Source organism: Carassius auratus, chromosome 14 (genome assembly GCF_003368295.1).
Source record: "Carassius auratus strain Wakin chromosome 14, ASM336829v1, whole genome shotgun sequence".
In the NCBI taxonomy this organism is placed as follows: Eukaryota; Metazoa; Chordata; class Actinopteri; order Cypriniformes; family Cyprinidae; genus Carassius; species Carassius auratus.
Genome location: NC_039256.1, coordinates 9,087,901 through 9,102,204, shown reverse-complemented (window position 1 = coordinate 9,102,204; position 14,304 = coordinate 9,087,901). Strand labels below are relative to the sequence as shown.

Genomic DNA, 14,304 nt, shown 5'->3' with positions numbered 1-14,304 from the left:
ACTACTAAGAATCTGAGCTCATCAACACTGGTAATGTGATTACACATCCGGGACATTTACGTGGTAAGCTTCAACCAGCCAAAAATGTTCTCACTGACGCCATTTTATTTGAATCGCCACTCTAGCGAAGAAGCGTGTTTTATTAACTGGAAGCATACAGGACTGTGGAGAAGTGAAGAAGTGCATAAAGTAAGTGATGTATTTCATAAATGTAAATAATTTTTCGATTGGGTTTAGCAGCACTTGTTATAAAAGTATGTTCAAATTGATTTGACATTGACTTTAATACTTTAACGTTACCTGGTTGATTGAAACAACTATCAAATCTATTTAATAGGTCAGTGTAATCATTATTTTTTATTTATTTTTATGTTTCGTTAAATATCAAGTTCGTGTAACTTTAAGGGCGCGCTGCAACTTTTCTCTCAGGCGCCATTTGTTTTGACTGACCCTGTAGAATAGGCCAGTGCTCATGTTACTGGAAATGTAGACGACGGCGAGTTTTCTTTGGAGTATGTAACATATAGTCTTACTATTTAAAATCAATATTTTCTTGCCGTGCTGACCCAGAATTGTTAACTTTCTCACATAACGTTACATCATTTTCTCCAGTTCGGGCAACAGTGCAAATAAGAAGGCCTACGTTAACGTGACATAAACGGGGAAAAAACGCAGAAGGTAAGTAAAGTTCTATATTTCACGAAGATAAGCGTTCCATAAATCGAAATAGTTAAGTTAGATAAATCGTTGTTTATTTTTGTGTTTAACGTTAGCCGTTGGTCTTAAAAGCATGTTCAAATGTATTCGATATGGGCTTTTGTACTTAATCTTGCTGACTAAAACAACCAATTTTAGTTACTAGTTCGAATGTACCGTTTACTTTGTTCAAATTCAGTTTAGAATATTGTGTGTATTTATGTGTATATAATGTTAACAGTCAGGTCTGTGTAGCGTTCATGACGTGCTGCGCGCGCTACAGCCTGAAATTTCTCGAAGACGCCATTTTCTTCGACTCGCCATGTGGAGACCAGGGTTTCTTAACTTAAGCAGTTAAAACCGTATTTCAGTTATCTCTAAAATATCACTGTAACCCAGTCCTAAAAAACACTCCGTGTAGTTTAGTTAGACAGGGGTTTTCAAAGCTGTGAAGCCAGAGATACCTGACGGGAAAAATAGTCTAAGGACTCATTTTTATTTCTAAGTAACGTTAAGTGTGGGAGGGAGTAACGTTAACGGCAGGTTTAAACAGTCCACATTTGACCGTATAAACTCTCTTTAGTAATACAACACACATTTTCCTTGAAATACATGAGGCTTGAGTAATTTTTCTATAGAAACCTTGAAGTGCCCACTTCTAATTTGCTTTTATTTGATTCTGAATTGTTGTTGGTAATGTTTTTTTTCTTTCTTTTTCTTTTTTTTTTTTGATTGCTTATTTGGTGTTAAATGCATTGAAAATCCCAAGACACTATGGAATATAAATCATAGCAGGTTTCAGATAATAATAAAACTTAAAGAACTGAAAAAATATAGCAAATTATTTTATGATGTCACAGACAAATAAAATAAAGTGAATCTCTACACCAGGGTTCCTCAAATCTTGCCCTGGAGGTCCAATGCACTGCAGAGTTTAGCTCGAACCCTGATCAAACTCACCTAACTGGGATTTTCTAATGATCTTGAAGACAGAATAGCATGCTCAGGTGTGTTTGATTAGGGTTAGAGCTATACTCTGCAGGAAAGTGGATCTTGCGGTACAGATTTGAGGATCCCTGACCTACACAGATGTTTTAAGAGCTTTTTTTCCCCCTTTAGGTTAACGTCATGTTTGTGAAAGTGCAGTTCAAAAACTCCAAGAAATTCATAAAGTTACAAAATGGATTCACTTTTACAGATTTCATAAATGAAGGTAAGTGTCCTTGTTTTTATCTTATTTGAAATTATGGGTATTTGATATTTGCTCACACTTTAATTGCAGTGATTTGCAGTGATCAATATTACAATAATATATGTCTATTCTATACAACTTTATTAATTCATCAACCAACGTTTAAAACATGAACATTGCAATGGTGAATATTTCACTCCTGTACCATAATAAGGACATTAAGAAAAATAAGTTTCTTAGTATTTTCTTTCTGATTCATTTGTATGCAAAATTAATAATTTAAGCACAACAAGAACATTATTTTCTGCGCTTTACATGCATAAAATATACAAGAAAAAACCTCTGTGAAAAACTTTTTTTGTGTGTGTACATTGATGCATCATGCGATTAATCAAATGATGTATCAATCTATATTTATGTATTGTAACTCATATTTTTAGGCATATTATTTTAGTATAGTTATGACTGCTTTTATTGATCTACAGTGCGAAGCAGATTTGATTTACAGACTGGAGCAGACTTGAAGATATATGACGAGTCCCACACTGAAATTGATCAAGACATTTTGGAAGAGTTGCTAGAAGCAAACCCAAAATCAACATTAATCATAAAAGATCTTAGTGAAGGTACTTTTGTTCCATACATAAAATAGTGCAGGTTACAAACATTGGTCACAGTTATAGTATTTTTATGTGTGTGTGTTTTTTTGGCAGAGGAAGCAACCAGCTCCACAGATACACTGACAAGTCATTCATCTAGTGAACAAGATGTACCCTCTGAAAGATGTGCCAAAAGGCTCAAAACATCACAGCAAGATGACAGAGTTGGAGCAGCAGAGGAGCAAAGATCAGCAAAGGAGGTGACATGAGTTTCTCATGTGTTTATTTGTTACCATTTAAAAATTATGAAAAATGAGATTCAATTGAATTCAATAATTCAAGTTGCTTACTCTAATCAATCTTTGAGTATTACAGTTGTATTGGTTTTTAAATGACTCTCTGTCTCTCTCGCGCTCCCTCTCTTTCTGTCTCTCTCGCTCGCGCTCTCTTTGTCTCTCTCTAAGCTGTGCAATTAATCCGCAAATCACATTCGTCAAGGGCCGGGGAGCAGCTGCCCGTACAGTTAATGAATAACAGATAAACTACGACAGCCTACATCGCACATCCTGCAATGTGACTATTGTGGATTCATACATCGCGATATCGATGCTTAAACGACACATCGTGCAGCCCTAATGCCCACTATATACAGGTTTTATTATTAAAACATTCCATGTTCTATAGATCTATTTTTCATGTCTGAGGCAATGGAGTTTCGGTTTATTTTTTACATGCTTAAGGTCAGAGGGACCCAGGTGGCAAAAATAGTATCTTGTTTGGTTATTTGAAGTGTTAAGAAACTGCTAAGAAACTTGTATTTGAAGTGATCGCATCGGCACCTCATTTTAAATGTCTTGCGGTACAAGCACGCTATTATATTTTATTCTGCTAAAATACTGGTAGCACTTTATTTTACAGTCCTGTTCCTCATGTACATACTATGTACTTATTATAGTAATTACAATAACTATGTAATAACTATGTACTAACCCTGAACCTACCCCTAAACCTAACCCTACCCCATGTAGTTACCTTGTATTACCAGAACTTTCTTAGATAAATACACTGTAAGTACACTATAAGTACATGTTAGTACACGTACTGTAAAATAAAGTGCAACCAAAATACTTACGTAAATGCACACATTTAACTATAGACATTATAGCCTACATGTAATATAGAGCAGACTCTATGCAACTGTGCATAGATATAGGGCATAGGACAGGACAAGTTAAAATAGCTTTTATATATTTCCATCTTCTAATGAAGCTTTTTATTTATTTATTTTTTTTAAACAAAAATTAAACAAATTATTTGTGATGGAGCAGACATTTTTGTAATGGGTTATGTTAAAGCCCTACTTGTTAATTAATTGAAAGACATAAAATCATAAAATATCACCATCAATTTTGTACTTTCAAATATCGTTACAACCCCTAAATACAATAAAAGATGTTTAAAATACCTCTTATAACAATTTAAAATACTGTTACAGTTAAAGTTGAACATTGTGTTATCTGTGTTTGTCTGTGATGCCATTTCTTCCACATTGTGCTTGTGTAATATTTGTATAATTATGCTAATATAGACTAACTGATGAAAAAATTCAGTAATTTATCACAATTGATTTCTGGGACAATATGTAGCACCAAAAAGTATATGTATCGTGACAGGCCTAAGAATGATATATGAGCAAACTATGCTTTTATTGTTTTAACATAGATGGTGCTTGCTGCCTTAAAAGAGAAATCCAAAGGAGATGAAATTCTTGAAGAGTACAAGGCCACCGATACTTTGTCAAATGAAATGAGAAGAGCGCTTGTTAACATACTGGTGGGGCACATGACAGAGAGGCATGGGTAAGCTACATTTACACATTTAAGATAATTGACTATAATATGTGTGTGTGGGGGGGGGGGGGGGGGGTCAGCTAAAAATTAAGACAGAGACCTAAATCTATCATCTAAATGGAAGACTTTTTTTTTTTTTTTTTGTATGCATAGCTGTCACTTACCATATTTTCCAGACTATAAGTCACACTTTTTTTCATAGTTTGGCTGGTCCTGGGACTTATAGTCAGGTGCGACTTATTTATCTAAATTAATTTAACATGAACCGAGAGAAATTAACTAAGATAAAACATTACTGTCTACGGCCACGAGAGGGCGCTTTATGCTGATCAGTGCTCCTGTAGCCTACCACTGAAAACTGTTAACTGAAATATTAAGACAACTGAGAAAGACTGAATGCAAACAAAAAGCCCCCAAAAAGAAAATCCTATTCTGCAGATTACAAACTACAGGTAGTAAAATATGTAGCGGAAAACGGTAGTCGAGGTTACAGGAGCACGGAGCAGCATTGAGCGGCTTCTCGCCGCTGTAAACAGTAATGTTTTCTCTTGGTTCTAAATAAATGTGACTTATAGTCCAGTGTTTTTTTTTCCTAGTCATGATATATTTTTGGATTGATGTGATTTATAGTCCGAAAAATATGGTACGTGCTGTCCCATCCCATATATGTACATTTTATTTTTGGTAGGAGGATTCCAACCCAGAAGCAGAGAGAGCAGTATGCCATTGGAATTGTGTCTTTGTTTCCTTCATTGAAAGACCCATTTTCCAAGAAGGGATATGTAAGACTTTTTCCATAAAATTATCAAATTTTTTTACTTGAAGGAATTGATTGATAAGTGGAATCTTTAGATTTAGATGTATGAATGTAAAATGGTCCTGTTTTCCCCCCAAATTTACAGGAGCACTTTTATGATGCAGCAAGCGGAAGTGGTTATCTAGCTTGGCGTTTAAAAACCGTTCAAAGAAACCACTCTTGTCACACTGAAAGAAAGAATAAGTCTAGCTCTGAACAAGGAGGTCCAAACATCAGGAGAGACATTAGTTTAGAACATCAGCTTGAGGGAGATGCTCTTGTGGAGGCCATTTCACTTCTTGCTCATACAGGAGTTGAAGAAACCATTTTTAAAAAACATGAGACAGACATTTCGCTATCGCCAGGAACTTGTTCACGATGCTGATACAGCAACAAATATTCTAAAAACCTTTCCAAGGTTTCTAGACACCAAAGGATTAGTAAGTAATATTTAAAATGATTGAATGTTGCTTTAAGTGCATGTGTAAGTGTCTAATGCTGATAAATATTTTCAAGGTGAACCAAGATTTTGTTCTTCTGTTCGATTTGAACACATCCTCAAAGCTCTTGGAAAGGTGGAATGGAACCGTTAAGCCAAAAATCATTCAAGAAGCAAGAAACCTGACTAAGACATCTCCTGTGCAACGTCTCCTGATGTCAGCTGAGAAAGCCCCTGAGAATGCCACAGATTCAAGTAGGCAAAAATAGTCAATAAATCTGATTATAGTCATGCTTTTGGTCCCATTCCACTCGAGTGTAATGTTCTTTATTTGTTGTTGCTGTTTTTATTTTACCACAGACTGGGACAGTGATCTATCCACACTGCTTTTACTGGTTCACCTTCTTCCACCATCTGCTGGCGCGTGACGCAACAGCTACACAGAGATTCGCAGCAGTAGCAGAAATGGCGAGTCAGGAGCAATCCGATGAAAAGTTGCCATTTTCAATGTGGAAAGCACTACTTCAAATTCATTGTGGTCAAAGGCAAGAACGTGCATATAATGTGTGACACGCATCTACAAAGCAAGTGGCCAAAAACACTTTTCTTACAAAGATAATACTTGAAGTGCAGGATAAAACTCTTGCTGTCTGTTGACGTGCAATGAATAAATAATGGAATATGTGTTGTAGTTTTTCAAAAGACAAAGGTTGTATAGTCTGATAAATGTGATAAGATTACCAAGTGTTTAATTTTTTTAGGTCTATTTTGTTACCAGTAAAATGTTTAAAAAGACTAAAATTGGAAGGGTAACTTTGTTTGTTTTTCACCTTTGTAGTCATGCTGCAGCATTGATGAGCACCTAAAGAAAAGCCAAAGTCATCAACCATATCTTCTAGCCGTGGGGAGGAGTCGAGACGTGATTGACAGCTACTACTACATTGCTCTGGATAACAAGCTCATCCCTTGTGAGACGGCTGGTTCTCTGGGTGCTTTGGATGAGCTCTTCAAAGTACACTACATTTTTAATATATCCTATGACAACGCTCTCATCAACTTCTACACTTTCCTGCAGACCACGGTTTATAACATAGATGTTGGAAAAACAAAAGAGGCACCAAGAGTGAAAGAACTGCGAGCTAAACTGCTGAATAGCACCTGAGCTGAATCTTGAAAAAATGTTGCTCTGTTTCAGATGTGAAGAGTTGTATGCTGATGCCCATTCACTGATTTCACATTTGAAGTGTGAACATGGTTTCTATCCCACTTCTAAGTCTAGACTTGTTTGCAATCAACAGCGTTGCCGAAAGCAATTTTCAACATACTCTGGGTTTAGAAAACATTTGGACAAAATTCATGTTCCTTGTTCAGTTGTTTGTCCCACTCATATTTGTACCCAGTCAGATACAGTACAGTCTGCACTCTCAGATGAAGAACCTCGTTTAGATGATGATCGTGTTGAAAGTGATCCAGTTCTTCCTAAAGTGGATTTAAAGGAAATGTGTGCTTCAATTGTTGCGAAGCTGCAGGGAAGTGGTGCTTCTGGTTCCACAGTTTCATCGATTATATGTGATCTTGAAGAGTTTACCACAGAGTTACATTTACAAACGAAGCAGGATGTTGTTAGACCAGACTCCCCTGAACCTTTTAAAAAGAGTTTTGAAAATCCGTTTACCAGTTTTTATTCAGAAGCTAAACGAGCAAAGTTTTTCAGTGAAAGATGGGGAATTGTTCAACCATTAGAAATAGTTCTTGGTGTTCGGTTTGACAATAGAAGAAACAAAAGAACTGGCACCTATGACCAGGTTCCAGTTAAAGAGACTTTTGTGTACATTCCCATTTTGGATAGTCTAAAATTTATGTTTCGCAACACTGATATTTGTAAGCATTTTAAATTGGGGTTTGACATCAGTCCAGATGTATACAAAGACTTTAGTGATGGAAGTTACTGCAGAGGCCACCCTTTGTTTTCAAAACTCAATTCCTTACAAATCCACCTGTATTACGCTGATTTTGAGACGTGCAATCCCTTGGGGTCAAAACATGGGATTCACAAGATTGGCTGTCTATATTTCATTCTGAGAAATCTTCCACCGAAGTTCAACTCTGCTGTACTGAACATCCACTTAGTTTCTCTCTTTCACTCTCAAGATGTTAAAAAATATGGATTTGATACCATTTTAGCTCCTTTGGTAAATGATGTTAAAATTCTAGAGAATGAGGGGATTTATTTGCCCATTTCTTCTGAAAAGGTTTATGGTTCAATTTGTCAGGTTGTAGGAGATAACTTGGCAATGCATGCTCTTCTTGGTTTTAATGAGTCTTTTAACAGTAATTACTTTTGTCGTTTGTGTCTAACTGCAAAATCTGATGCCCAGAATGTTTATAGTGAGGATGACCCAAGAGTAGTGGTCCGTGATAAAGCCAGCTTTGAGGTACACTGCAGGGACCTTCAGTCAGATACACAGTTGAACTCTGTATATGGGGTTAAAAGAGACTCTTCGTTGAACACTTAACAGTATTTTCATGTTTGTTCCAATTATTCCTTTGATATAATGCATGACATACTAGAGGGTGTTGCTCAGTATGAGTTGAAACTTTTATTTGGATACATGACTGAAAATTTCATATCAAAAAATGATCTTCTTTTAAGGATTTATTCTTTTGACTTCGGTTACACAGAGCGCAAAAACCGCCCAACGAATGTAAACTTGGAACATGGTGGAAATTCCATTGGATTGAACTCTATACAGACACTCTGTTTGGTGCGGAACACACCCTTACTTTTTGGTGACCTCGTACCTCCAGGAAATCCAAACTGGAACTTGTTGATCATCTTGCTGCACATTATTAATATTGTCTTTTCGCCTGTTGTAACTTATGGCATGACTGTTTTTTTTTTTAAACACTTGATCAGCGAGCATCATCAACTTTTCAAATTGGTGTACCCTCAGCAAAAGTTAATTCCAAAGCACCATTTTATGGTTCATTATCCTTCGTGCATAAGGAAAATAGGACCTCTTTTGCACACTTGGAGCATGAGATTTGAAGCCAAAAACAAACTTTTCAAAAACATGCTGAAAAGTTTTAAGAACATCACAAAGTCGCTTGCGAAAAAACATCAAATGGCAATAGGAAACCACTGGGAAACGCTCAGTTTAAAGCAGAAAGAATTGGGACCAATGAACTATTTTTCCCTAAGTGACTATGAAAAATGTGAAGACTTGGCCAATGCTTTGCAAATCACAGTACAGACAGACATTTACTCTACCAGTTGGACTAAACTTGATGGCACTGAATATAGACCTGGTCTTGCCATATGCACAGAGATAAAACATGAGATGCCATTATTCTGTAAAATTACCAACATTCTTGTGTTGGGTGAAAATGTTTACTTTGTGGTTGAAAAACTTGTTACAGAGCTCTTCAGTGAGCATTGTTATGCATTCAGAGTTGTTGATGGAAAAGAGTTTGCTGTTGTGAAAGCTGCTGATCTTATGCTTTATAAACCCTATAACATTCAAAATGCATATGGACCAAATGAGGATACATTTGTGGTGCCTTTTCATTGTTTTGTTTAGGCAGTGTTTTTCTATACATGAAATGTTACAAAGCTTTACCCACATCAAAATGCACTGCATTCAGTGTTTCATTAAAAATGAATTGTGAAAGTATGTTGTTGTTTTGTATTGGTTTATTTATACAATTATTTAACTCTGGACCTAAAATAATTAAGTCTTTGTTTTATAATGTATGATTAGAACAGAGTGCATTGTGTTTATATATAAAGTTTGGAAATAATTAATGATAGGTAAGAATTTAATGTTTAACTCTTGAGTCAGTGTTACTTTATTAACACTTTTGAAAGTGTTTATTTAACTCAGGCCAGTGTGGATTATATATACACCAGTAAAGTGTTAAAATTAACTCTCATAGAGTTGAATTAACTCTGGCAATTTTGCTGTGTAGGTTACAAAAATGGAGAAAGTCAAAAAGCGTTAGGTTGTGCCCCGCTCTCCCCTACTGCCCATCTCTGGCCCCTTACAGCTAGACAGCATGAGACTATGTTACAGATGTAGGCTAACGTTAGTTGTTAATTTCGTTAACAGCTCATATTATAAACATTCATTTCTTCAGATATAAATGCATTTATCCAATAACGGTACACATAGTTGACTAGCATTAGCTAAACACATTATGAACAATCTTACCTGCAGGTGGGTTTGTCACGTAGTCGTGATCCATCCTTACTACCTCAGCCACCATGTGCTTATCTTCACGGCATAGCTCTATATACTGACTCCCTTCTCAAAGGAGCAGTAAAGTTGTTCCAAGGGAATAGGCTCGGGACAACACAACGACGCAGCCACCACTGTAATCATCCGGAGCGAAGTGCCGGCTGCAGACATAGGTGTTACCCGTTTATACATTAAAACTATGCCCTTGCTCTCTTCAGATTGCCTGCATCCATTTGGGTTTCAGGTTTTGATCCACAGGAAAAGAATGAAATGAAAGGTAGGGCTGTTTTTGGTTGGAAGACAAACAGCCTGGAACACAACAGAAACTGCGACTCTTCGACTCTGCCATTTTTCGTATCTGCTGCGGCCTGCTATGATAACAGGAAGTTCTAATACACTTCATTGATGAATTTCCGTTCAAATTTTTTTTACGCTGCATTATAAAATAATGCTGTGATTTTTACAGAAATTAATTACAGTGTAGACATATAGTGCTAGCACAAGCACTGTTTACTGTTTGAGCTTTAAGTTGTACGTAGTTATTTTAAACTATCGGGACTAGATAAATAGTACTAGCCTAACCACTGATTATTGTCTCAGCTTTAATTAAGTTATACGTAGTGTTGAAAAGGCCTGCTGTAAATGAGCTTTTATTTTTAAGTGTTCTGGGGTGTATTCCAGAAATCAGGGTTAACTTTCGGTTGATTAACCCCAAACCTTGCTGACTCGAGGTATGTCCGGGAGTCAGTTCACTCAGCTCAGAGTATGTTCTTGGATAAGACTCAACGCATTCTCAACAGAGCGACGAATCGACGAGTCACTACAGAAACAGACGCTAAGATAAAACACAGCTGTTTCTTTCTTCTTCTTTTGTTCATTAGTTGTTTACAAGCTTAGTGCATATCAACACCTATTTGAAGGCTGTACAATCATTTTAATTTCTTTCCATTTAATCTTTAATCCTTGAGAATGTGAATAATATTGTTTTTGTTTTATGCTGATTATGCATTAAGTCATATCAGATATGTATTTTGATTTAGAATTTAGACATTATAGAAAATTCCACTCCATGTGTGAGATATAACATGTAATAAATAAAATATCTAAATATATATAAGTTAAACATTACCTTGTCATAGTGTTTTATAATACATAATTTATACAGATAACTCTTATACATGCCAATAAAATAAATAATCATATTAAATACCTGGTGTTGTGTGCTGGTTTAACCAAGTAAGTTTATTTATGTATTTCAGCTCTTCATAGCTGTGACCCTTCTGATTTTCGTTGATATTCATTGTTTAAGGTTACTTTAAATGCAATGTTTGATTATCACACTTTCTTATGTAGGTTGTTCATTTAAGTGTGTTTTGCTACTTTCTCTTTGTATGAATTTACCTACTTCATTGATTTGTTTACTCTAATCTGTTATTTCTTCGTTAAAGACCACACACAGATGGAAACACCAATGTAATGTCTGCACTTACGTGCTCAACATTTATGGAATTGTTGTGAAGAAAATAAAAGCATCAAGAACTTAAAACTGCATCTTTATGTCTCTGACTGGACATCTGTGGTGAACTAGTCCCCCCACTGGCAACCCCAACTGGTTTAGCTGTACCAGTTTTCTTTACGTCATGACTGTTGGGGGTCCTAGACAGATAGTGCTAGCATAGCCTCTGATTATTGTTTTGAGCTTGAACTATTTAAAATAATGGGCAACCTATTAAATAGTATCAGTCATAACCTCTGGCTACTGTTTAGACTGGCGAGTTTGTGCCCAATTATCACAATAAAGTAAAGAGTTAAATTAGAATAATCAAATGTCAGGAGAATAATTAGCCAATTTGCCTTTCAACATATATTCCTTCCAGGTCAAACTAATATGGAGTCAGATTAGAATTGGATTTAAATCGAATAACTCTACGTGTTGAACTGTATCAAATTGTTGATATGTCTGCTCCTGATGTTCCTGTTCTCTCTCTGATGGATCTGTTTAGTTTCTGAATCCTAACAATCATCTGTTTCTCTTGTATGGAGAGATCTTTGACCGCATGATGTGCTTCACAGCAACAGCCTCCAAATACAAATTACACACTTACAATTAACTCCAGACCTTGTACCTGCTTAATTGGTATAATGAAGGAATAGCCCTTATCTTTCAAAGAAACCTATTTTTGAGTATTAAAGAGCTTCCTCCAATTGTGATGAGAATACCCTCAAATTAAAGATCAGAGTCTGCTTTATATATATAGATGTTGGCGCTTTTGGGCAACACAGTCCTGTATTTTCACAAGCTGGTGGCCACCAGAGTGAATCCAGAATAAAGTCAAATGAGAAAACAGCCCACTGGTCTTGACACTTCTGCATGTTTATAGACCTAGCAGCAGTCCTTCTCATCTCTTGTAGGGTTACAGGAATGTTGGACCTTATCATCATCTCAGGCCAGCTGAATGTAGATGACATAAAAATCTTAATTGCCATTACTCCTGATCGCACAACTACATTTGGAGTATTATATGGTAAAGCACAATTTAGTGCTGTGTATGCAATACATTTTTAATGCGTAAACGTAAAGGGATAGTCCACCCAAAAATAAAATTTCTCTCATTTGCTTAAATTGTTCCAAACCTGCACACGAGTTTCTTTCTTGTGGAGAAATTTTGAAGAATGTGGATAACCAAATGCTATTGACTTAGTGTGAACTAATCCTTTAATCATATGAGTTCAGTGCGCCATACTCGTTCTCTATGGAGCCAAAAGAGTCTCAATAAAGATAAATGCACACACTACATTCACATATGCACACATAGAATTCATACATGCACACACATGATTCATAAATACACAAACAGGATACACAAATGTGCACAAAAGTTACAAATGCACACACAAAATTGAAAAAGGACAAAAGATTCACAAATGCATACAAAATTCACAAATGCACACAAAATTCAGAAATACACAGACAATTCAGAAATGCAAACAACATTTACAAATGCACTCAAGATTCACAAATGCACAGGACAAGATTCAGAAATGTATTTCTGATGCACACACACATATATCTTGATTTACAAACTGCTTGTGGTCTGTGAACTTCACTGCATTTGTGTGTGAATTTTGAGACTCCCCTGACTTGGCTCAACACACAAATGCATGGAATGATCAGCAACCAATCAGATGTCTCCCTTCTTTTAGCCAATCACAAGAACGCCCTCCACGTGGTTGTTTACTTATAAGCCAATCACATGAATGCATTCACACATCGCGATATGCCTGTGGTGCGCATATTATAGCCTACTTAGTTATGAAATTGTATGAAAATACAGATGTTTAGATTACAATTCAGGTTTATTTTTTATTATTTTTTTTACAAAATATAAATTTAAAAATGTCTCAATACATATAGCCCAGACTGTGACTGCAGAAGAAAAGTTAACCATGGATTCATAAATTTGCAATAGGCAATTATTTCCTTTTATTGAAATATTTTAATGAAAGTGAAAAAAAAATGTTTTTACACCTTTTTTAATATTTTAAATATATCTAAATATTCTTTTGGATGCAATATAGAAGTCACTTTAATTATAATATTCGGTCCCTACATGAAGAGAGAGTCAGTGGTCCGCTGAGAGAGGAAAGTGACTCCGACTGCGCAAATTGAGTCGCCGCTGTGCAGGGCCGCGGGAAGTAATTTTGAACAGGGGGTGCTGTGAATTTTTTTTTTTTTTTTTTGACAAAAAACCTATGAGCCTATAGGCCTATTTAAAATACATTTTAAAAATAAATACCTTGAGATTTACTACTTTATTGTCATATACACTTCAGTGCACAGGGTCTGAAACACACAGACATCAGTTCTCAGATATGCGCAATGCCTTATTAATCTGAAGCAGAAGCAGAATCAGAAATAATAGTTTAATAATCGAAAGAAAACGAAATAATTACTTTCATTACAATTTCAGATAGCCTATACATACATGCAACTTATTTAGATACAACAAATAATATTACAACAAAATATAATATTAATCAAACTTCACAATAACGCTAAAACAATGCAATCGATTTGGGCAGCTGGCTTGAGTCACTGCACGTTTATGTCACACGCAACTCTATTAACTCCAAAATCTTTTTACGCACACCACAAGGAAATAATCTCTGACTATTTAAGCAATTTGTTTATTGAACAGTTCTCCAAATCCATTACGCAAAAAACACACGCACAGTATAAAGCTTTCTGTCTCCATCTCCAACATTTTTACACTAACCACAAGGAAATAATTTCCGACTATTTAAACGTTATTTAACAGTTCTCCACAACCATTACGCAAAGAACACACGAACGAAATACTCTCCATCTCCATCCCCACCACCTTCCAAAAATACTATAGTGTACTACTTACAATTGCTTGGCTAGTCAAAGCTGATCCCACACTTGTTGCCAAAAAAATAAATGTTTACAAGCGCGGCAGCACAATACTCTTA

General features: G+C 35.8%; 1 protein-coding gene across 1 annotated transcript; it reads left to right on the top strand.

Annotated features, from left to right (window-relative positions):
- Positions 1-424: 424 nt before the first annotated feature.
- LOC113114356 (uncharacterized) lies at positions 425-5,467 on the top strand (the record flags this gene model as incomplete). The annotated part of the gene is made up of 8 exons (XM_026281267.1): positions 425-512; positions 613-678; positions 1,816-1,909; positions 2,397-2,514; positions 2,602-2,747; positions 4,210-4,346; positions 5,026-5,119; positions 5,240-5,467. Coding segments are annotated over exons 3-8 (729 nt in total), but the record flags the coding sequence as incomplete, so codon positions are not given.
- Positions 5,468-14,304: the final 8,837 nt, after the last annotated feature.